At 47.5% G+C, this 23,264-nt stretch overlaps 1 protein-coding gene across 1 annotated transcript in view; it reads left to right on the top strand.

Annotated features, from left to right (window-relative positions):
• BTBD17 (BTB domain containing 17) overlaps positions 1 to 18,467 on the top strand; it is a 128,358-nt gene extending 109,891 nt beyond the window's left edge. The window contains exon 3 of the mRNA XM_086928786.1: positions 16,805 to 18,467. Coding sequence (XP_086784912.1) covers positions 16,805 to 17,885 — 1,081 coding nt within the window. The 3' untranslated portion in view covers positions 17,886 to 18,467. The remainder of the gene's footprint in view (positions 1 to 16,804) is intronic.
• The last annotated feature ends 4,797 nt before the right edge of the window (positions 18,468 to 23,264 follow it).

Raw genomic sequence — 23,264 nt, 5'->3', positions numbered from 1 at the left:
GGATAACTTGATTCCAGTGGCATGGAGAGCACGGGACTCACATCTGAGCATACACGTCCCACTCGGGGTGACAAATGCAAAAACAACAGTTGATGGACAGAATGCAGAACAATGTCATACATTCACCCCAGTACAGAGATCTGGGCCAAAATCCATAGTGTTTTGCGCACCATGCCATTCCAGGTTGAACCCAGCCATATGCAAATCAGTCTTGACCCTGTGCCCCATGGGAACAGTCCTGCCTGAACTGCAAAGCTAGGTCCTCTCTGGACTGGAAGCAAGCATCCAAGGACCTGTTTCGGGCTTTCAGCCCTCATCAGCCTGGATAGCTTGATTCCAGTGGCATGGAGAGCACGGGACTCACGTCTGAAACAACAGTTGATGGACAGAGTACAGAACAATGTCATACATTCACCCCAGTACTGAGATCTGGGCCTAAATCCATCGTTTTTATGCTCACCATGCCATTCCAGGTTCAACCCAGCCATTCGCAAATCAGTCTTGACCCTGTGCCCCATGGGAACAGTCCAGCCAGAACTGCAAAGCCAGGTCCCACTCGGGGTGACAAATGCAAAAACAACAGTTGATGGGCAGAATGCAGAACAATGTCATACATTCATCCCAGTACAGAGATCTGGGCCAAAATCCATAGTGTTTTGCGCACCATGCCATTCCAGGTTGGACCCAGCCATATGCAAATCAGTCTTGACCCTGTGCCCCATGGGAACAGTCCAGCCGGAACTGCAAAGCCAGGTCCTCCCTGGACTGGAAACAAGCATCCAAGGACCTTTTTCGGGCTTTCAGCCCTCATCAGCCTGGATAGCTTGATTCCAGTGGCATGGAGAGAACGGGACTCACGTCTGAGCATACCCGTCCAACACGGGGGGGGGTGACACATGCAAAAACAACAGTTGATGGACAGAATGCAGAACAATGTCATACATTCACCCCAGTACAGAGATCTGGGCCTAAATCCATCGTTTTTATACTCACCATGCCATTCCAGGTTCAACCCAGCCATTTGCAAATCAGTCTTGACCCTGTGCCCCATGGGAACAGTCCAGCCAGAACTGCAAAGCCAGGTCCCACTCGGGGTGACAAATGCAAAAACAACAGTTGATGGGCAGAATGCAGAACAATGTCATACATTCATCCCAGTACAGAGATCTGGGCCAAAATCCATAGTGTTTTGCGCACCATGCCATTCCAGGTTGGACCCAGCCATATGCAAATCAGTCTTGACCCTGTGCCCCATGGGAACAGTCCAGCCCGAACTGCAAAGCCAGGTCCTCCCTGGACTGGAAACAAGCATCCAAGGACCTTTTTCGGGCTAGCATCCAAGGACCTTTTTCGGGCTTTCAGCCCTCATCAGCCTGGATAGCTTGATTCCAGTGGCATGGAGAGAACGGGACTCACATCTGAGCATACCCGTCCAACACGGGGGGTGACACATGCAAAAACAACAGTTGATGGACAGAATGCAGAACAATGTCATACATTCACCCCAGTACAGAGATCTGGGCCAAAATCCATAGTTTTTTTGCTCACCATGCCTCTCCAGGTTGAAACCAGCCATATGCAAATCAGTCTTGACCCTGTGCCCCATGGGAACAGTCCAGCAAGAACTGCAAAGCCAGGTCATCCCTGGACTGGAAACAAGCATCCAAGGACCGGTTTCGGGCTTGTAGCCCTCATAAGCCTGGATAGCTTGATTCCAGTGGCATGGAGAGCACGGGACTCACGTCTGAGCATACCCGTCCCACTCGGGGTGACACATGCAAAAACAACAGTTGATGGACAGAATACTGAACAATGTCACACATTCACCCCAGAACAGAGATCTGGGCCTAAATCCATCGTTTTTATGCTCACCATGCCATTCCAGGTTGAACCCAGCCATATGCAAATCAGTCTTGACCCTGTGCCCCATGGGAACAGTCCAGCCAGAACTGCAAAGCCAGGTCATCCCTGGACTGGGAACAAGCATCCAAGGACCTGTTTCGGGCTTGTAGCCCTCAAAAGCCTGGATAGCTTGATTCCAGTGGCATGGAGAGCACGGGACTCACGTCTGAGCCTACCCGTCCCCCTCGGGGTGACAAATGCAAAAACAACAGTTGATGGACAGAATGCAGAACAATGTCATACATTCACCCCAGTACAGAGATCTGAGCCAAAATCCATAGTGTTTTGCGCACCATGCCATTCCAGGTTGAACCCAGCCATATGCAAATCAATCTTGACCCTTTGCCCCATGGGAACAGTCCAACCCGAACTGCAAAGCCAGGTCCTCCCTGGACTGGAAACAAGCATCCAAGGACCTGTTTCGGGCTTTCAGCCCTCATCAGCCTGGATAGCTTGATTCCAGTGGCATGGAGAGCAAGGGACTTACGTCTGAGCATACCCGTCCAACTCGGGGTGACACATGCAAAAACATCAGTTGATGGACAGAATGCAGAACAATGTCATACATTCACCCCAGTACAGAGCTCTGGGCCAAAATCCATAGTTTTTTTGCTCACCATGCCATTCCAGGTTGAACTCAGCCATATGCAAATCAGTCTTGACCCTGTGCCCCATGGGAACACTCCAGCCGAACTGCAAAGCCAGGTCCTCCCTGGACCGGAAATAAGCATCCAAGGACCGGTTTCGGGCTTTCAGCCCTCATCAGCCTGGATAACTTGATTCCAGTGGCATGGAGAGCACGGGACTCACATCTGAGCATACACGTCCCACTCGGGGTGACAAATGCAAAAACAACAGTTGATGGACAGAATGCAGAACAATGTCATACATTCACCCCAGTACAGAGATCTGGGCCAAAATCCATAGTGTTTTGCGCACCATGCCATTCCAGGTTGAACCCAGCCATATGCAAATCAGTCTTGACCCTGTGCCCCATGGGAACAGTCCTGCCCGAACTGCAAAGCTAGGTCCTCTCTGGACTGGAAGCAAGCATCCAAGGACCTGTTTCGGGCTTTCAGCCCTCATCAGCCTGGATAGCTTGATTCCAGTGGCATGGAGAGCACGGGACTCACATCTGAGCATACCCGTCCCACTCGGGGTGACCCATGCAAAAACAACAGTTGATGGACAGAGTACAGAACAATGTCATACATTCACCCCAGTACTGAGATCTGGGCCTAAATCCATCGTTTTTATGCTCACCATGCCATTCCAGGTTCAACCCAGCCATTCGCAAATCAGTCTTGACCCTGTGCCCCATGGGAACAGTCCAGCCAGAACTGCAAAGCCAGGTCCCACTCGGGGTGACAAATGCAAAAACAACAGTTGATGGGCAGAATGCAGAACAATGTCATACATTCATCCCAGTACAGAGATCTGGGCCAAAATCCATAGTGTTTTGCGCACCATGCCATTCCAGGTTGGACCCAGCCATATGCAAATCAGTCTTGACCCTGTGCCCCATGGGAACAGTCCAGCCCGAACTGCAAAGCCAGGTCCTCCCTGGACTGGAAACAAGCATCCAAGGACCTTTTTCGGGCTTTCAGCCCTCATCAGCCTGGATAGCTTGATTCCAGTGGCATGGAGAGAACGGGACTCACGTCTGAGCATACCCGTCCAACACGGGGGGGGGTGACACATGCAAAAACAACAGTTGATGGACAGAATGCAGAACAATGTCATACATTCACCCCAGTACAGAGATCTGGGCCTAAATCCATCGTTTTTATACTCACCATGCCATTCCAGGTTCAACCCAGCCATTTGCAAATCAGTCTTGACCCTGTGCCCCATGGGAACAGTCCAGCCAGAACTGCAAAGCCAGGTCCCACTCGGGGTGACAAATGCAAAAACAACAGTTGATGGGCAGAATGCAGAACCATGTCATACATTCATCCCAGTACAGAGATCTGGGCCAAAATCCATAGTGTTTTGCGCACCATGCCATTCCAGGTTGGACCCAGCCATATGCAAATCAGTCTTGACCCTGTGCCCCATGGGAACAGTCCAGCCCGAACTGCAAAGCCAGGTCCTCCCTGGACTGGAAACAAGCATCCAAGGACCTTTTTCGGGCTTTCAGCCCTCATCAGCCTGGATAGCTTGATTCCAGTGGCATGGAGAGAACAGGACTCACATCTGAGCATACCCGTCCAACACGGGGGGTGACACATGCAAAAACAACAGTTGATGGACAGAATGCAGAACAATGTCATACATTCACTCCAGTACAGAGATCTGGGCCAAAATCCATAGTTTTTTTGCTCACCATGCCATTCCAGGTTGAACCCAGCCATATGCAAATCAGTCTTGACCCTGTGCCCCATGGGAACAGTCCAGCCAGAACTGCAAAGCCAGGTCATCCCTGGACTGGAAAAAAAAATCCAAGGACCGGTTTCGGGCTTGTAGCCCTCATAAGCCTGGATAGCTTGATTCCAGTGGCATGGAGAGCACGGGACTCACGTCTGAGCATACCCGTCCCACTCGGGTTGACATATGCAAAAACAACAGTTGATGGACAGAATACTGAACAATGTCACACATTCACCCCAGAACAGAGATCTGGGCCTAAATCCATTGTTTTTATGCGCACCATGCCATTCCAGGTTGAACCCAGCCATATGCAAGTCAGTCTTGACCCTGTGCCCCATGGGAACAGTCCAGCTAGAACTGCAAAGCCAGGTCATCCCTGGACTGGAAACAAGCATCCAAGGACCGGTTTCGGGCTTGTAGCCCTCATAAGCCTGGATAACTTGATTCCAGTGGCATGGAGAGCACAGGACTCACGTCTGAACATACCCGTCCCCCTCGGGGTGACAAATGCAAAAACAACAGTTGATGGACAGAATGCAGAACAATGTCATACATTCACCCCAGTACAGAGATCTGGGCCAAAATCCATAGTGTTTTGCGCACCATGCCATTCCAGGTTGAACCCAGCCATATGCAAATCAATCTTGACCCTGTGCCCCATGGGAACAGTCCAACCCGAACTGCAAAGCCAGGTCCTCCCTGGACTGGAAACAAGCATCCAAGGACCTGTTTCGGGCTTTCAGCCCTTATCAGCCTGGATAGCTTGATTCCAGTGGCATGGAGAGCATGGGACTTACGTCTGAGCATACCCGTCCAACTCGGGGTGACACATGCAAAAACATCAGTTGATGGACAGAATGTAGAACAATGTCATACATTCACCCCAGTACAGAGATCTGGGCCTAATTCCATCGTTTGTATGCTCACCATACCATTCCAGGTTGAACCCAGCCATGTGCAAATCAGTTTTGACCCTGTGCCCCATGGGAACAGTCCAGCCAGAGCTGCAAAGCCAGGTCCTCCCTGGACTGGAAACAAGCTTCCAAGGACCGGTTTCGGGCTTGTAGCCCTTATCAGCCTGGATAGCTTGATTCCAGTGGCATGGAGAGCACAGGACTCACGTCTGAGCATACCCGTCCAACTTGGGGTGACACATGCAAAAACAACAGTTGATGAACAGAATGCAGAACAATGTCATACATTCACCCCAGTACAGAGATCTGGGCCAAAATCCATAGTGTTTTGCGCACCATGCCATTCCAGGTTGAACCCAGCCATATGCAAATCAGTCTTGACCCTGTGCCCCATGGGAACAGTCCTGCCCGAACTGCAAAGCCAGGTCCTCTCGGACTGGAAGCAAGCATCCAAGGACCTGTTTCGGGCTTTCAGCCCTCATCAGCCTGGATAGCTTGATTCCAGTGGCATGGAGAGCACGGGACTCACGTCTGAAACAACAGTTGATGGACAGAGTACAGAACAATGTCATACATTCACCCCAGTACTGAGATCTGGGCCTACATCCATCGTTTTTATGCTCACCATGCCATTCCAGGTTCAACCCAGCCATTTGCAAATCAGTCTTGACCCTGTGCCCCATGGGAACAGTCCAGCCAGAACTGCAAAGCCAGGTCCCACTCGGGGTGACAAATGCAAAAACAACAGTTGATGGGCAGAATGCAGAATAATGTCATACATTCATCCCAGTACAGAGATCTGGGCCAAAATCCATAGTGTTTTGCGCACCATGCCATTCCAGGTTGGACCCAGCCATATGCAAATCAGTCTTGACCCTGTGCCCCATGGGAACAGTCCAGCCCGAACTGCAAAGCCAGGTCCTCCCTGGACTGGAAACAAGCATCCAAGGACCTTTTTCGGGCTTTCAGCCCTCATCAGCCTGGATAGCTTGATTCCAGTGGCATGGAGAGAACGGGACTCACGTCTGAGCATACCCGTCCAACACGGGGGGTGACACATGCAAAAACAACAGTTGATGGACAGAATGCAGAACAATTTCATACATTCACCCCAGTACAGAGATCTGGGCCTAAATCCATCGTTTTTATACTCACCATGCCATTCCAGGTTCAACCCAGCCATTTGCAAATCAGTCTTGACCCTGTGCCCCATGGGAACAGTCCAGCCAGAACTGCAAAGCCAGGTCCCACTCGGGGTGACAAATGCAAAAACAACAGTTGATGGGCAGAATGCAGAACAATGTCATACATTCATCCCAGTACAGAGATCTGGGCCAAAATCCATAGTGTTTTGCGCACCATGCCATTCCAGGTTGGACCCAGCCATATGCAAATCAGTCTTGACCCTGTGCCCCATGGGAACAGTCCAGCCCGAACTGCAAAGCCAGGTCCTCCCTGGACTGGAAACAAGCATCCAAGGACCTTTTTCGGGCTTTCAGCCCTCATCAGCCTGGATAGCTTGATTCCAGTGGCATGGAGAGAACGGGACTCACATCTGAGCATACCCGTCCAACACGGGGGGTGACACATGCAAAAACAACAGTTGATGGACAGAATGCAGAACAATGTCATACATTCACCCCAGTACAGAGATCTGGGCCAAAATCCATAGTTTTTTATGCTCACCATGCCTCTCCAGGTTGAACCCAGCCATATGCAAATCAGTCTTGACCCTGTGCCCCATGGGAACAGTCCAGCCAGAACTGCAAAGCCAGGTCATCCCTGGACTGGAAACAAGCATCCAAGGACCGGTTTCGGGCTTGTAGCCCTCATAAGCCTGGATAGCTTGATTCCAGTGGCATGGAGAGCACGGGACTCACGTCTGAGCATACCCGTCCCACTCGGGGTGACACATGCAAAAACAACAGTTGATGGACAGAATACTGAACAATGTCACACATTCACCCCAGAACAGAGATCTGGGCCTAAATCCATCGTTTTTATGCTCACCATGCCATTCCAGGTTGAACCCAGCCATATGCAAATCAGTCTTGACCCTGTGCCCCATGGGAACAGTCCAGCCAGAACTGCAAAGCCAGGTCATCCCTGGACTGGAAACAAGCATCCAAGGACCGGTTTCGGGCTTGTAGCCCTCAAAAGCCTGGATAGCTTGATTCCAGTGGCATGGAGAGCACGGGACTCACGTCTGAGCATACCCGTCCCCCTCGGGGTGACAAATGCAAAAACAACAGTTGATGGACAGAATGCAGAACAATGTCATACATTCACCCCAGTACAGAGATCTGGGCCAAAATCCATAGTGTTTTGCGCACCATGCCATTCCAGGTTGAACCCAGCCATATGCAAATCAATCTTGACCCTGTGCCCCATGGGAACAGTCCAACCCGAGCTGCAAAGCCAGGTCCTCCCTGGACTGGAAACAAGCATCCAAGGACCTGTTTCGGGCTTTCAGCCCTCATCAGCCTGGATAGCTTGATTCCAGTGGCATGGAGAGCAAGGGACTTACGTCTGAGCATACCCGTCCAACTCGGGGTGACACATGCAAAAACATCAGTTGATGGACAGAATGCAGAACAATGTCATACATTCACCCCAGTACAGAGATCTGGGCCTAATTCCATCGTTTTTATGCTCACCATACCATTCCAGGTTGAACCCAGCCATATGCAAATCAGTTTTGACCCTGTGCCCCATGGGAACAGTCCAGCCAGAGCTGCAAAGCCAGGTCCTCCCTGGACTGGAAACAAGCTTCCAAGGACCGGTTTCGGGCTTGTAGCCCTTATCAGCCTGGATAGCTTGATTCCAGTGGAGTGGAGAGCACAGGACTCACGTCTGAGCATACCCGTCCAACTTGGGGTGACACATGCAAAAACAACAGTTGATGGACAGAATGCAGAACAATGTCATACATTCACCCCAGTACAGAGCTCGGGGCCAAAATCCATAGTTTTTTTGCTCACCATGCCATTCCAGGTTGAACTCAGCCATATGCAAATCAGTCTTGACCCTGTGCCCCATAGGAACAGTCCAGCCGAACTGCAAAGCCAGGTCTTCCCTGGACCGGAAATAAGCATCCAAGGACCGGTTTCGGGCTTTCAGCCCTCATCAGCCTGGATAACTTGATTCCAGTGGCATGGAGAGCACGGGACTCACATCTGAGCATACACGTCCCACTCGGGGTGACAAATGCAAAAACAACAGTTGATGGACAGAATGCAGAACAATGTCATACATTCACCCCAGTACAGAGATCTGGGCCAAAGTCCATAGTGTTTTGCGCACCATGCCATTCCAGGTTGAACCCAGCCATATGCAAATCAGTCTTGACCCTGTGCCCCATGGGAACAGTCCTGCCCGAACTGCAAAGCCAGGTCCTCTCGGACTGGAAGCAAGCATCCAAGGACCTGTTTCGGGCTTTCAGCCCTCCTCAGCCTGGATAGCTTGATTCCAGTGGCATGGAGAGCACGGGACTCACGTCTGAGCATACCCGTCCCACTCGGGGTGACACATGCAAAAACAACAGTTGATGGACAGAATACAGAACAATGTCATACATTCACCCCAGTACAGAGATCTGGGCCTAAATCCATCGTTTTTATGCTCACCATGCCATTCCAGGTTCAACCCAGCCATTTGCAAATCAGTCTTGACCCTCTGCCCCATGGGAACAGTCCAGCCAGAACTGCAAAGCCAGGTCCCACTCGGGGTGACAAATGCAAAAACAACAGTTGATGGACAGAATGCAGAAAAATGTCATACATTCATCCCAGTACAGAGATCTGGGCCAAAATCCATAGTGTTTTGCGCACCATGCCATTCCAGGTTGGACCCAGCCATATGCAAATCAGTCTTGACCCTGTGCCCCATGGGAACAGTCCAGCCAGAACTGCAAAGCCAGGTCCTCCCTGGACTGGAAACAAGCATCCAAGGACCGGCTTCAGGCTTGTAGCCCTCATCAGCCTGGATAGCTTGATTCCAGTGGCGTGGAGAGCACGGGACTCACGTCTGAGCATACCCGTCCCACTCGGGGTGACAAATGCAAAAACAACAGTTGAGGGACAGAATGCAGAACAATGTCATACATTCACCCCAGTACAGAGATCTGGGCCAAAATCCATAGTTTATTTGCTCACCATGCCATTCCAGGTTGAACTCAGCTATATGCAAATCAGTCTTGACCCTGTGCCCCATGGGAACAGTCCAGCCAGATCTGCAAAGCCAGGTCCTCCCTGGACTGGAAACAAGCATCCAAGGACCGGTTTCAGGCTTGCAGTCCTCATCAGCCTGGATAGCTTGATTTGAATGGCATGGAGAGCACGGGACCCATGTCTGAGCATTCCCGTTCCACTCGGGGTGACAAATGCAAAAACAACAGTTGATGGACAGAATGCAGAACAATGTCATTCTTTCACACCAGTACAGAGCTCTGGGCCTAAATCCATAGTTTTTTTGCTCACCATGCCATTTCAGGTTGAACCCAGCCATATGCAATTCAGTCTTGACCCTGTGCCTCATGGGAAGAGTCCAGCCAGAACTGCAAAGCCATGTCCTCCCTGGACTGGACACAAGCATCAAAGGATCGGTTTCGTGCTTTCAGCACTTATCAGCCTGGATAGCTTGATTCCAGTGGCATTGAGAGCACGGGACTCACATCTGAGCATACACGTCCCACTTGGGGTGACAAATGCAAAAACAACAGTTGATGGACAGACTGCAGAACAGTGTCATACATTAACCCCAGTACAGAGATCTGGGCCTACATCCATCGTTTCTTTGCTTACCATGCCATTCCAGGTTGAACCCAGCCATATGCAAATCTGTCTTGACCCTGTGCCCCATGGGGACAGTCTAGCCGGAACTGCAAAGCCAGGTCCTCCATGGACTGGAAACAAGCATCCAAGGACCGCTTTCGGGCTTGCAGCCCTCATCAGCCTGGATAGCTTGATTCCAGTGGCATGGAGAGCACAGGACTCATGTCTGAGCATACCCGTCCCACTCGGGGTGACAAATGGAAAAACAACAGTTGATAGGGGGTGAGTTTTTGATTGGTTCAGATGCTCTGTCCATCACTACCCCCTTTTGTACCGTTTTGTTTGCCATAAGTTGGCAGGGTATGACGTGAGTCCCTTGCTCACTTTGCCACTGGATTCAATCCAGCCTGGCTGAAGACGGCTGTAATGCCAGAAACCGGTCCTGGGAAGCTTGTTTCCGGTCCAGGGAAGACATGGCTTGGCTGTTCGGGCTGAACTGTTCCCATGAGGTACAGGGTCAGACTGGTTTGCATGTGGCCATGTCTGAACTGGGGTGACAGAGTGGGATCAAGAGCGGTGATGGATTAAACCCAGATCTTTTGACTGGGTGTGAGTGTTTGATTGGTTCAGATGCTCCGTCCATCACCACCCCCTTTTGTACTGCTTTGTTCGCCATAAGTTGTCAGGGTATGCTCAGACGTGAGTCCCTTGCTCACTTTGCCACTGGATTTAAGCAAGCCTGGCTGAAGACGGCTGTAATGCCAGAAACCGGTCCTGGGAGCTTGTTTCTAGCCCAGGGAAGGCATGGCTTGGCAGTTTGGGCTGCACTGTTCCCATGAGGCACAGGGTCAGACTGATTTGCATATGGCCATGTCTGAACTGGGGTGGCAGAGTGGGCTAAAGAACGGTGATGGATTAAACCCAGATCTTTTGACTGGGTGTGAGTGATTGATTCAGAGGCTCCGTCCATCACCACCCCCTTTTGTACCGCTTTGTTCACCATAAGTTGGCAGGGTATGCTCAGACGTTAGTCCCTTGCTCACTTTGTCACTGGATTCAAGCAAGCCTGGCTGAAGACGGCTGTAATGCCAGAAAACGGTCCTGGGAAGCTTGCTTCCGGTCCAGGGAAGGCATGGCTTGGCAGTTCGGGCTGAACTGTTCCCATGAGGCACAGGGTCAGACTGATTTGCATATGGCCATGTCTGAACTGGGGTGGCATAGTGGCCAAAGAATGGTGATGGATTAAACCCAGATCTTTTGACTGGGTGTGAGTGTTTGATTGGTTTAGTTGCTCCGTCCATCACCACCCCCCTTTGTACTGCTTTGTTCGCCATAAGTTGGCAGGGTATGCTCAGGTGTGAGTCCCTTGCTCACTTTTCCACTGGATTCAAGCAAGCCTGGCTGAAGATGTCTATAATGCCAGAAACCGGTCCTGGTAAGCTTGTTTCCGGTCCAGGGAAGGCATGGCTTGGCAGTTCGGGCTGGGCTGTTCCCATGAGGCACAGGGTCAGACTGATTTGCATATGGCCATGTCTGAACTGGGGTGGCAGAGTGGGCTAAAGAACGGTGATGGATTAAACCCAGATCTTTGGACTAGGTGTGCATGTTCGATTGGTTCAGATGCTCCGTCCATCACCACCCCATTTTGTTCCGGTCCGTGATATATTGGCGCGCTTGATGTGCTCATTGTTTACTACTTTGTGATTGTAGCTTGGTTCTCTGAATGGGTTCACTTGGATGGTTTTGATTTGAGTCAGTTCAGTCTTGTTAATATTCTTTTTGGTCTGATAAGAGAGGAGGAGTTCATGGATCTCATTGTTCAATAGATCTTGATTCGATCTCTTTGGGCGAGAAGCGTCATTGGGGAATTGTATAGATTCCGTTCCAAGAGAGGATAAGTGTGGGACATAGAGTGTGGGCATATCTGCATGGGAATAAATTCTGGATATTGTGGTACTATTTTAACCATGCAAGAGCCATAGATCAGGTGTAATGAACGTGAGTCTCTGGAGATCATCCTCAAGGTGGCGTAAGCTAAGATCAATCTTGTTGAATCGCATTTATCAATAATCGTGTTTACTCGTAGTTGTGGGTTGGGCAGGGAGGTCAGAGAGCATAGAGAAGTATTTCGGCCCAATACTGAGAGTGGGGGTCATTAATGGGGAACCTGCATGCATGTGCATCTGGACAATTCTGTTGAGGATCTGCATTAGGATAATTAGATGTGAGGAGAGGAGGTATAGAGAGAGCGGTTATGAGATGGCCAGTGGATCTGTGTGACATAAGGTAGGTTTGGTGATGGGATATAGGTTTGTGGACATTGTTGTTCCGTGAGTATGGGAGCGTTGTGAGAATGCTTGGATGGCACTCGCTGGAGCGTATGGGGAGGTAAGAAGGGTTGTATGGGGGAAGAAGTTCAATGAAGTCATGGTCTATACTAGTTCTGGGATTGGGGGGTGAAAAATGGATCGACTATTACTAGAGAGGTTCTCAAGCTCTGACTGAGAGGATGGTTCTGAAGTGGGATTGGTGGTAGCGAGAGTCAGGAGGTAAACGCTTGTGACTGGAAGTGGGCTGATTCAAATTGGAGTAGCCATGTGCGTTGTAGAGGTTGAAAGCTTTTCATCAAGCATGTTAGGGTGATTTTGAGTAGGAAGATTGCGCTTGATGTAAACCCCCTTTTTAAGAGTAGAGAATATCTTGTCAATTAGGATCAGAATTTCATTCAAGGACTGTATTTGAATGATCCCATTGTTGAATATAGATATGGCAGCATTTGCCTTGCAGAAGGAAGAGGGTAAGATGAATATTCTAAGTCTGAGAGCTGTTTTCCTAGTGCCTGTGATGCGTAACATGGACAATAATATAGTTCTCCATTGGGCTCTCCTTTTTGTTTGAAATATAAGGTCATTAGTTAGAGTTCCCTTGTTGGCGCAAAAATAGGGGTCTGAGATAAGAGTTTCTGGGTGTGTTTTGAGTAATTGGTGTTTACATCTTTTGATGCATTTTTTGAGAGGTTAGGGTGGTATTTGATAGGGAAGGCATTATGGCTCGAGGGTTCTAGTTTTTTGTCCATTGTTTATTGATGGAAGGTACCTCCAGATGGTGCGAAAGGTTGTGGGCGGAGATTCTGATCAATCTTCTAAAATTGTACGGCAGTGAAGAAGTACGCAATTTGTAGAAGCCAAATTATTTGTGATAAGTCTTTGTTGGTAGTAAAGTTGGGTTGTGGAGAATAAGGTATATTTCTGATCTGACCTTATTCCAAGGGCGCCCAGGTCAATCGTAGTGGTTTAAAGGATAAGATATACCAATGTCTGCTGAGCATTTAAAGATGGCTGCCAGTTTTGCAGGGTTTTTGTTGTAATGTGTGTAATAGTCCTATTTTTGTTTCTAGGGAAGAATGTTTTTTTCCTAATTCAGGCAGTGGGTGGCGCCATCTTCTGTGTGTTTCTCACCTTACTCAGTGATGCCAAGTAAAATGGTGGGTCGGTTCCTGATAGTAATAATACCAAGGCAGCTGGCAGAGTCAGCCCAGTGTTTTTTAGTAACTGAGGGGCATATTATCAAGCCAAGGCGATAAAATTATTGCCGCTTTATCGGCAGGAAACTGCCGATAATGTGGCGATAATGGGCTTGATAATATGTTCTATGGAATACCAATCGAAGCTCATGTTAAATTTGAAGGACATCTAACATGAGCTTCGATTGGAATTCTATAGAGCATATTATCAAGCCCATTTTCGCCACTTTATCGGCAGTTTCCTGCCGATAAAGCAGCGATAATTTTATCGCCCAGGCTTGATAATATGCCCCTAATTCTTCAATCCGGTTCCTTTTTCAGGAAAACTGGAATGTGCAGGAAGGCACACTTTCCTGCAGGTAAACAATCATTCATGGCGATTTGCTGTTTCTATGTGTGCTGCACAATGCAGCACACATAGAAACAGCAAAAACAAAGGGAAATTAGATATTTTTCCTCATTTCGCCATGTTAAGACCAGAATTTTTTACTCTTCATTTTTGCGCTGCCCCCCATATTTATGACACCCTTGTAAACAGCGTCAAAATCAATGGGTGTTGCGGCGGAACACCCAGCGCAACACCCATTGCCCACCCCTTTCACGCTTAGGGAGATATTCACAAGGACTTATCTCTGATTCATCCCCACCTTAGCGTACCAAAAGTGGAGATCGATTTAATACCCCATACACAAGCTGGTGCAAACTGCAGACATCGCCTGTATTCCTGCGATAACTGCCCCAAAATTTATCGCCACGTGGACACCACCAAATAACCCTAATGACAAGAGAGTATGCGTTCCCGTGCAAAAACACATGAAAAAACCACAACACCACTTTCACAACGAACTGCCAGATCGGCAAAGTGCAACAAAAACAGGCAATAGCACCAGGGGCCTTATTTATGAAGGTCTTGCGCCACTTTTGCGTCACTTTTAAAATGGGAAAAAGTGACGCACCGGTGGCGCAAGGCCTTCATAAATGAGGCCCCAGGGATTTAACACCTGCCTTTTGCTGGGGTTAAGCAGGACGACTACCCACAGCATGACAGGGAGCCCAGCCAAGAGCCACACCTGAAGACCCATGGATGCCAAGGAGACAATGATTATGCAACTCGGATACCCATGAGGGCCACAACATCCCCTGCCACCACCCCCCACCCTGGACATACACATACCGTGCACCACAAAAGAGCCACAAAAATTGCATGATGATGCACATTGCCAAAATAAATACACACAAGTGTGGCCAGAAGAACGAGAAACAGTCACATAGTACTGAAGTAACAACCAAAAACTTTATTGAAACACAACACAAAACAACAATGTGGAAGACTCCTGTCGGGTCCATCAGACACACAACCTCAATGTCACAGCCTGGAAAAAAAAGCACAAAATCAAGACGTGTGTTATGCGCACATCAAAGGAGCGAGACACAGAGAAACAGAGAAGGAAAGTGATCCAGAGAGAGAAAGAGAGGAAAGGAAAGGAAAGGAAAGAGAGAGAGAGAGGGAAGGGAGAGAGAGTGTAATACAATGTGTATTTTTGATATTTGATATTTATTAATTTTTATATAGCGCGACTATCGCTCCGGAAGGAGCATCTTGGCGCTGAGCGATCAGAAAAAACCAATTTGGTGAAGATGGAAAATCATATGGCTACATGTAGGTAGCCGCATGGTACATGTTGACATTCAGACAGCATGGCATTGTACATTGTGACAGTCTGTAGATCAGGGCCATGGTCCAGAGTCATTGTGGGTGTGCACTGTGCTCTGCTTAATTGTGCATGTGTGTCATTGTGGCCCTCTCCACCCGTCCCCTCAGTACCTGGTGGTCACTCACCCTTTTGCGGTTGTGTTGTGTCCTGTCGAGCGGAGTCCGGACCCCCGACTCCGGCCACAGTCTACACACTGATGACTGTCGACACCAGCTCCTCCATGTCATCCAGCACGAGCTGTGGCGCTGGGCTCCCACCTCCAGTCTACATTGCTGCCTTTTGGCTGCGAGTTTCTCCTTGGTCTTCTACTTGATGTCAATCCACCGCCTCTTGACCTCCTCCATTGACCTCTTGTGCTCACCGACGGCATTCACCTTGTCCACGATGTCCCGCCATATCCGATGTTTGGTACCCAATGACACGATGGAGGTGAAGAACAATTGTTGATGGTGTTCATTTACCTCCGTGATCAGGATCCTGTTTTCCTGCGGACTGAACTTTGTCTTCCTCTTCTTCTTGTCCTTTCCCTTCCCTGTCCCTGAGGTCCCAGGCTGGTCGTCCGGGGTGCTTGTGAGGTTGTGCTCGTCCTCTGCGCCTGCTCTGGCTGCCTCCATGGTGCTTGGGTGTTGGTCAGTTTGTGTTTGTGTGTTTTTTCTACTTTTATAGTGATTTTTCCCACCTGCCATGTGTGTATTGCAGGCCTAGTGCTGCTTATCGCTGATTCCCATATCGTACTTTGGCCCATTGCATGTTTTTTTGCGTTGAGGTTTGTATTTTTAGCTCCGTCGAGGTGGTTGTATCGTGGACATTGCCTGTCATTTCGGCAGACTATCGAATGGTACTGCAGTGTTGTGAATTCCACGTTAACCCAGGGTTATTTTTCCGCAATAGACTGCGATGTGTAGAGGTGCGTTAGCATTTTTTGGTGATGTTTAGCACACGTTCTTGTGAATATACCCCTTAGTGTAGAATGAATGGGTCACTTATTTACATGGTGGCGTTAAGCCACAATAAGAGGATTAACGCAACTTTGTAAATAGTAAAATGTAACTCCACCAGAACGTCTTAATAAGTAACATTCTGGTGGCTTTAAGTCCGTGTACATATGCCCCTTAGTGTCCCATGTTCACTTTTACTCTAGTCTACTAATTACCACTGTTTAAATATTCAGCCCACAGACAAATATTTAATATTACTAACTGAAGTTTTAAAACGGATAAACACACTTTATGAAAGCAATCTAATAAAAAATGTGTGTTCATATCGCTATTTCACTTGATTTTTTTTCATTGGTCTAACTTATTCATGTTATTAAATCAATAATAGCAATAAATTACAATATTCCTGTATATGATATTGAAAAACAAGGTGTTTTTTAGGATCAGTATTTGGCTATTGTGTGATCGAACTATTCCTTGTACAAATATTCGAGTAGGCAGTTGGATTTAGTTTAGCAGGTAACAAGAAAAGTATTTGAAGATAAACTTGTTAGTAAAAATGAATAGCTGTAGTACATGCACTTCCATTCTTGACAACTAATGAATTGCAATCATTGCAACATTAGTAACATCAATAACAGGATCTTTTTATCCAACCTTTTCTCTCCAGGTACCTGTATTCTGGGGAGATCTCAATCCAGTTGAACCAAGCAATCACCCTCCACAGACTGGCCAGCAAGTATCATGTTTGGGCACTTCAACGAGGTGTAAGAGAGTACATGAGGAACCACTTAGCCACCGAATCCAGCCAAGGCCATGTCGTGGGCTGGTACAATTATGCCCTCAAGGTCCATGATGAAGGCCTGCTGGAGAGCTGCCTGGAGTTTTTGGCCTGGAACCTTTCCACTATCATCAGCAGTGGTGAATGGGTATCCGTGAGTGATGACCTTATGGTCTCTTTGCTCCAGCGGTCCGACTTGGTCCTTCAGAATGAGCTCGAACTCTACCAGGCCATTGAGGAGTGGATCAGAAAGAACAACCCTGATGTTCCCATTATTGAGAAGGTCCTGCGATCAATCCGATACCCAATGATTTCTCCTGCCCACTTGTTCCAGATTCAGAAGCAATCTTTGGTGATGGCCAAGTACTATGATTCCATCCAAGACCTTCTCTTTCAGACATTCCAGTTCCACTCTGCCTCACCATTGCAGTACGGCAAGTACTTTGAGGTTAACTGCAGCATGTTCATTCCTCGCAACTATATTGTACCTTCTTGGGGCTCCCAATGGATTATCAACAACCCAGCCAGAGACGACAGGAGCACAAGCTTCCAAACTCAGCTGGGACCGAGCAACCATGATTCTGCAAAGAAGGTTACATGGAATATGCTGTTTTCACCCCGCTGGCTTCCAGTTAGCTTACGTCCTGTCTACTCAGATTCAACATCTGGAGCCATCCAATCAGCCCGCATTGAAGATGGCCGACCGCGGCTCGTTATAAGCCCGGCCATGAGCAGCTCAGACTTTGCAGGTGTGAGCTTTCAGAAAACCATCTTGGTGATTGGTAAAAAGCCCCAGGGCAAAGTATTTGTGAAGCACATTTACAGTTTCCACCAGAGCACAGATGAGGTGCCCGACTTCCTGGCCAATGCAGACCTGCAGAAGAGGACCTCCGAATACTTGGTAGACAATTCACTGCATCTCCACATCATCGTTAAGCCCATCTACCACTCGCTGATAAAAGCCAAGTAAAACAAGGATAGACAAGTTTCTTAGGAAATGAGGAGCCTTGATGTGATGGGCCTACACTTGTTAACAGCAGTGCTAGCTATTTCTGGGTCAGTTATTCACATGAAATTTGCCGAACTTGCCTTTTATAGGCATATAAAATCACCAATTTTCTTTAAGGCTAATCCAAATATGCTATTTAAAGGCAGGTAAACAGAGAGTCCAGAAATAGCAACTCTTAAGATTGTAGCTTCTGGAAACAGTATTCTTCAAATTTCTCCAAACTCTAGCTGCTCCTTTAGTTGTTTTTTAACAGACCTTATTTCCATTCCTGGGGACCTTTTTTTCTTCATCGTTACTTCCACTGGACGTTAGATTTGTTTAATCAAACATATATTGTTTAGAACTCTTTAATCGAAAAGGGTTATGAGGTATTGGCGTAAAGAAAACTGCATTCATTTTTTTGTATAATTGTATAATTTTGCATTTTTGTACCTTACTTTTATAAAAAAAAATTATATAGAAATGATGTTGACTTCTAGGCACTATGCTTTTCATACTTGCTAAAGCAATAAAAAATGAAGTGAGATACCTCCAATCACAGATTGGGTGTGACTGCGCAGTGTGATTACTGAAAAGGTTGCTGATAAATTACTGGAAAAAGGTAAATTACCCAGGGGCGGCTCCTCCGTAATGGCGGAGGAGTGTCTCCACACTAGTCAGTCAGTCCATAGCTGCCAAGGTTTCAGACTGCTATGTGTGAATTATTTTTATAATTTTGGTGTAATTATGAGTGACATTTCAAGGAATATGAGTGACACTTTCTCGTGTGAGAAATCAATTAACAAAGACTAGGGAAATATATATCAAATTACACCCATTTGAGAAAGAAGAAGCTCTATATCTTACCCCAAGAATACATTGTCCTACATAGAATCTGGAAACCTCAGTGTTAGAAGCGTGGATGGTCTCTCCACTTATCAGTATTGTGTGATCCTTATCCAATCAACTGATCTTCATGTACTCCACTCCGCTACCAACAAAATTGAATTGTTTGAAAACATGTGCCTGTCCGTATTAGATGCTGTGTAAAAAACAAAAACAGCCACCCTCGCTTAGTGATTATTATTTTTGAAATGCTCGTCTTTCTAGAGCCGCTTCTTTGGTACTGTATGCATGCAAATATTTAAAATGGGCTACAGGTAAAACATGTTTTCTGAGATTGACTATTTCACCAGATGTCAAGATGTATTTTCAGTGAGCTATTTCATGATTGACCTGTGTTTTGCCTGAGTACACAAAAGTGTAAAAACAGCCCAGGACAGAAGAACTTCAGCTAATTATACGATTGGCACTGCAGGTAACTGATCGTGAACTGCCACTAAAAAGTAAATTCATATAACACACTCGGCTGCACTCACTATGTTGCGAGGCCGCAAGCAACGGCAATGGGGCTAGACCTGGCCGCTCCAATTTCACCGCAGCGAGGTGACTGTCACGGACTGCTCAGCTACCAGGTGAGGTGCGCTGCAGTGTTTTGTGCAGCCCGGCCGCCTGCCACAATCAACATTCATGCCTCTTGCGCGGCGGGTGGCCATCAGAGACTCGTCTCTTGCTGCACACTCTGATGAGTCCCCCGCAGTTCCACTTCCTCCGGACGTGACGCGGCACTGACTCTACCGGAACATCCGGATTCCAGCCCCACTGGTGTGCCACAGTAATGATTGACAGCAGTATCGACTGCTGAGAGGGACGCCCCCCCCCCAGTGTGAGTGTTAGAGGAGTCTGAAAGCCACGCGAGGCACGTTGGCGCCGCAGCCACTATTTGCGGTATTGTTTCCAGGCAACAGGAGGCAGCTGGGAGTGGATACATTGTAGCGGCCAGCGCTCTCAGCCACGCCACTCCACAGAGCTGAGAGCAGAGATGGGTTGAACTATTTAGGTGCTCAGCAAGCAAGAAGCACGTCTCTCAGAGCACCAGAGAGCCCATCCACAGGCGCCGCTGGTGGCACGCTCTGGCAGGTGGCAAAATGCGTGACAATTCATTTCAGTGCGGTGATGAGGATCATCGCACTGAAATGCGTGACAGTCACGGCTGATGCGTGATACTTGGCAGGACTGTCAGTCAGCAGTCAAGCGAAAACTAAAATAACTGCTGATTGACTTAGCTGATGCCAGCAGTGTAGGGACAGGCAGGATGAGTATATCAAGGAGGAGCGGTGGTAGGACCACTGTAAGTGTACATGTCTGTTTGTCTGGCTGTTTTAGGCCGGACAAACAGACATGAGCAATTAGGTTTCTCCAACCCAGTTTTGTTGCACAGCCAGGTTGGAGAAATGTTGCAGGCTCCTAGGCACTGTTTTTTAAATGCTCATGGGGGCGCACCAAAATGAAAGTCCAAAAAGAAATAGGTAGAAAAATGTTCTTTATTTATCTTTGTCCAGCTAAAAAGCACATCAATAAAATATGTAGCGAGTTCAGCCTAGGCACTAACTGAACAGCAAACCCCACTGCACTGCTCAGACAAATCCTGCCGCTGCTTTGTGTGGGGTGCCTGTGTCCCAGTGCATGCTGGGAGAAGAGCCGTAGAGGAGGACCGGGGCAACCGCATCATCAGGTAGGTTTTTAAAACATTACTATTCCCCCCTAGTCCCCCGTCCTGCCTCTCGGCCCACTTTAATATTGCGCCAGCTGTCACGGAAATTGTCCTAAAAAAATCGAGAAGAAACGGTGACATAAAAAAGGCTATCTCACAAGATGACCCCAAGAATAAATAATCACGCATTTTGCAGGTTATCGGACTTCCATCAACATAAGAAGGCCACTGCCAAGTATGTTTATAAAGGCACAGATTTCAAGAGTGACCACAAAAATCCATATTACACTCGCTTTTAGTATTTTTTTCTTATAATGCATACAAAAATTGTTCACAGTACATGTTTCTATTGTACTGACTAGGACTTCCTATTCTTATAAAAATACGGATTCTTGCATACCTTAGAATCGTCCAGTTTAGCTAGAACTCGATAGCTAAGCAGGATTAAGTTTACAAATACGTTTATGGGAACCACCTAGATTCATTAAAAAAATCTTTCAGTTCTGAATGGAGATTTGTTTCGGGCACAGTACAAACATAGCTTTTGAAATGATAACAAATTACGGTAAAATTATCAGTCAGAATTTAAATCCGCCTTCTAAAAATTAAATTGATTTGATTTTGGAACTGCTTAGACAAAGGTATATCATGCCCATACAAACAAGAAAGCAAACAGGTGATAGATAGAATGCTTGGATTAATCTCAGCTGTTCTTCCAGTCCACCCCTTTTTACTCCTTATGGGACCAGATGTAGTAATATCTAGTCGCAAATTGCGGCCACTATTTTTGCGACTAGTAATAATTTTTAAAAGCTAACCTGATTCTTAAAAATCTAAATATTGGACTACAATCTGCCCTATCTCATGAATAATAATGAAACAGGTTGCAAATGGCAACTCGTTACAATTGGAGGTCCTTATGGGAAAAATGACTTTTAAAAAAAATAGTTTACTTTTTTGTTTGTTTAGCAGCTGGCAGAGGTCCTGTGGACCACTGCTTATTCTTTAATAAATGTTTTTTGCATTCACAAAAGGGTCCCTTTGGGACCCCTTCTCTTTTACCAATGCTTGACTCCCTCTTTTGAGGAGTCTGTAAAATATTAATGTTTTGCAACTGGATTTTAGTCGAAAACATTGAAATATTAGATACCGATTCGGTACATGGAAGGGATCCCTACAACACGCCGTCCAGATACTGATTTGGTAGCAATTCACTAAATACCGTTTTAGTAGTTGAAAAAACTTTTCAACTCTTTAAAAGTTGATTGGTTCAGAAAACGTATTTTAACTGTTGCAAATGTTGAATTAGAGCATTTGTGACCGTTAAAATGTTTAGTATATCTGGCCACAAGTCACTCTAAACAGAGTCCAGCCATATGCAAGTCAGCCAATGTATTGCTCGAGTAGTAACAAGGCAGCCTAAAATGTCAGGCCGGGTCCCCCCCAATGGGAACACAAGCAAAACCAGCCCAGTTTGCGTCTATTTAGTGCTCATCAATGGGGTATATTTTGATTCCTACGGCACCGTGAGCACAGGTGCAACGTAATGTATGTGTCTTGTAAAGCGCACTGCTGCCCTGAGGCGTCGTGGCGCTGTAGACCGCTGGGGAACCCATCCTGGCTATCCCTGTGAGATGATCCCTACTGGGTATCTCCAAGGTGAAACCAGGCATCCTCGGCGAATGTGGGGGGCCGTTGTAGAGATGAGGCAAGCTAATGCCCAGAGTTGCCGAGTGTGATCCCTGGTTAGAGTAGGCACCGAGGTGAGAATTATCGAGTCCGCTGACCCTGGTCCATGACCCTGCCATGTCGGGAATTGAACCCTGGTCCTGGGCCGTTCTCTGCTTCCGGGTCTGCCGCCTCTAACCAGTGAGCCACACCACTCCACTCCCCAACGTGATTAGAGCATAGCACTGAGGAACACAAAAAGGGGTTTCGGCAAATGACGTAAAAACTACAGGGGGAGCAAAACTATAAGGGGCAGATTTACAAGCCTCTTGCGTCGCCGATGCATCATGTTGCGTGACGCACCAGTGTCGCAGCCTGCTAAGTGATATTTACAAAAACAGATAAAGTCACCCTGCGTGACTTAACCTGTGCTTGTAAATATTGCCCCTGTTCGTGCAACACTTTGTGTGTTAGGGGCCTGACATAAGTGTTGCTGTGGGTGTTACCTCGCAACACCCATGGCCACAGATACATTTCCAGATTTACGAGAAATCGTCTGGAAATGCGTCAGAATGTGTAGCAAGGTACAACGAGGAGAAATGTTTTAATTTGTCCTCATTTTTTCCTCTTTCAATGCGTGCTGCATTCTACAGCACATATTGGAAGAGGAAATTACCTCAATAGATTTTTTTTGTGCAGGAAGGTGCCCCTTCCTGCACAAAAACAATCTCCCCACAACGCAGGTATCCTTGCCCCATGGTGCAAGGGTGCCTGCGCTGGCGCATGGCGGCAGTTTGTGGGCCAGCACAGGGTAAAGCACAGAGATGCGACATATTTATGTAAATATGTTGCATCCCTGTGCTTTGAAACTAATGCAGCGCAGCGAAATCACTTGCGGCACTGCGCTGCGATAGTTTCTTGTAGATGTGTCCCTATGTATTTTTAACTTAGTCTAAAAAGGTTTTGACTACTGCAACACCTTTGCAATCAGGGATTACGGCTCATTCTGTAGAAAAAGGTGATTCGGGATAGCTACAAATCAGAGCATTTCCCAAATATGTTCACATTCAGAAATGTACACAACTCTAGAAGTATGACCAACCAACTTAACTACTAACTCTACACTGAAGGCCCTGAAG

This window comes from Lissotriton vulgaris, chromosome 7 (assembly GCF_964263255.1).
Source record: "Lissotriton vulgaris chromosome 7, aLisVul1.2, whole genome shotgun sequence".
NCBI classification, from domain to species: Eukaryota; Metazoa; Chordata; class Amphibia; order Caudata; family Salamandridae; genus Lissotriton; species Lissotriton vulgaris.
Note: the sequence above shows the minus strand (reverse complement) of the source record. Positions and strands in the feature narration are given on the sequence as shown.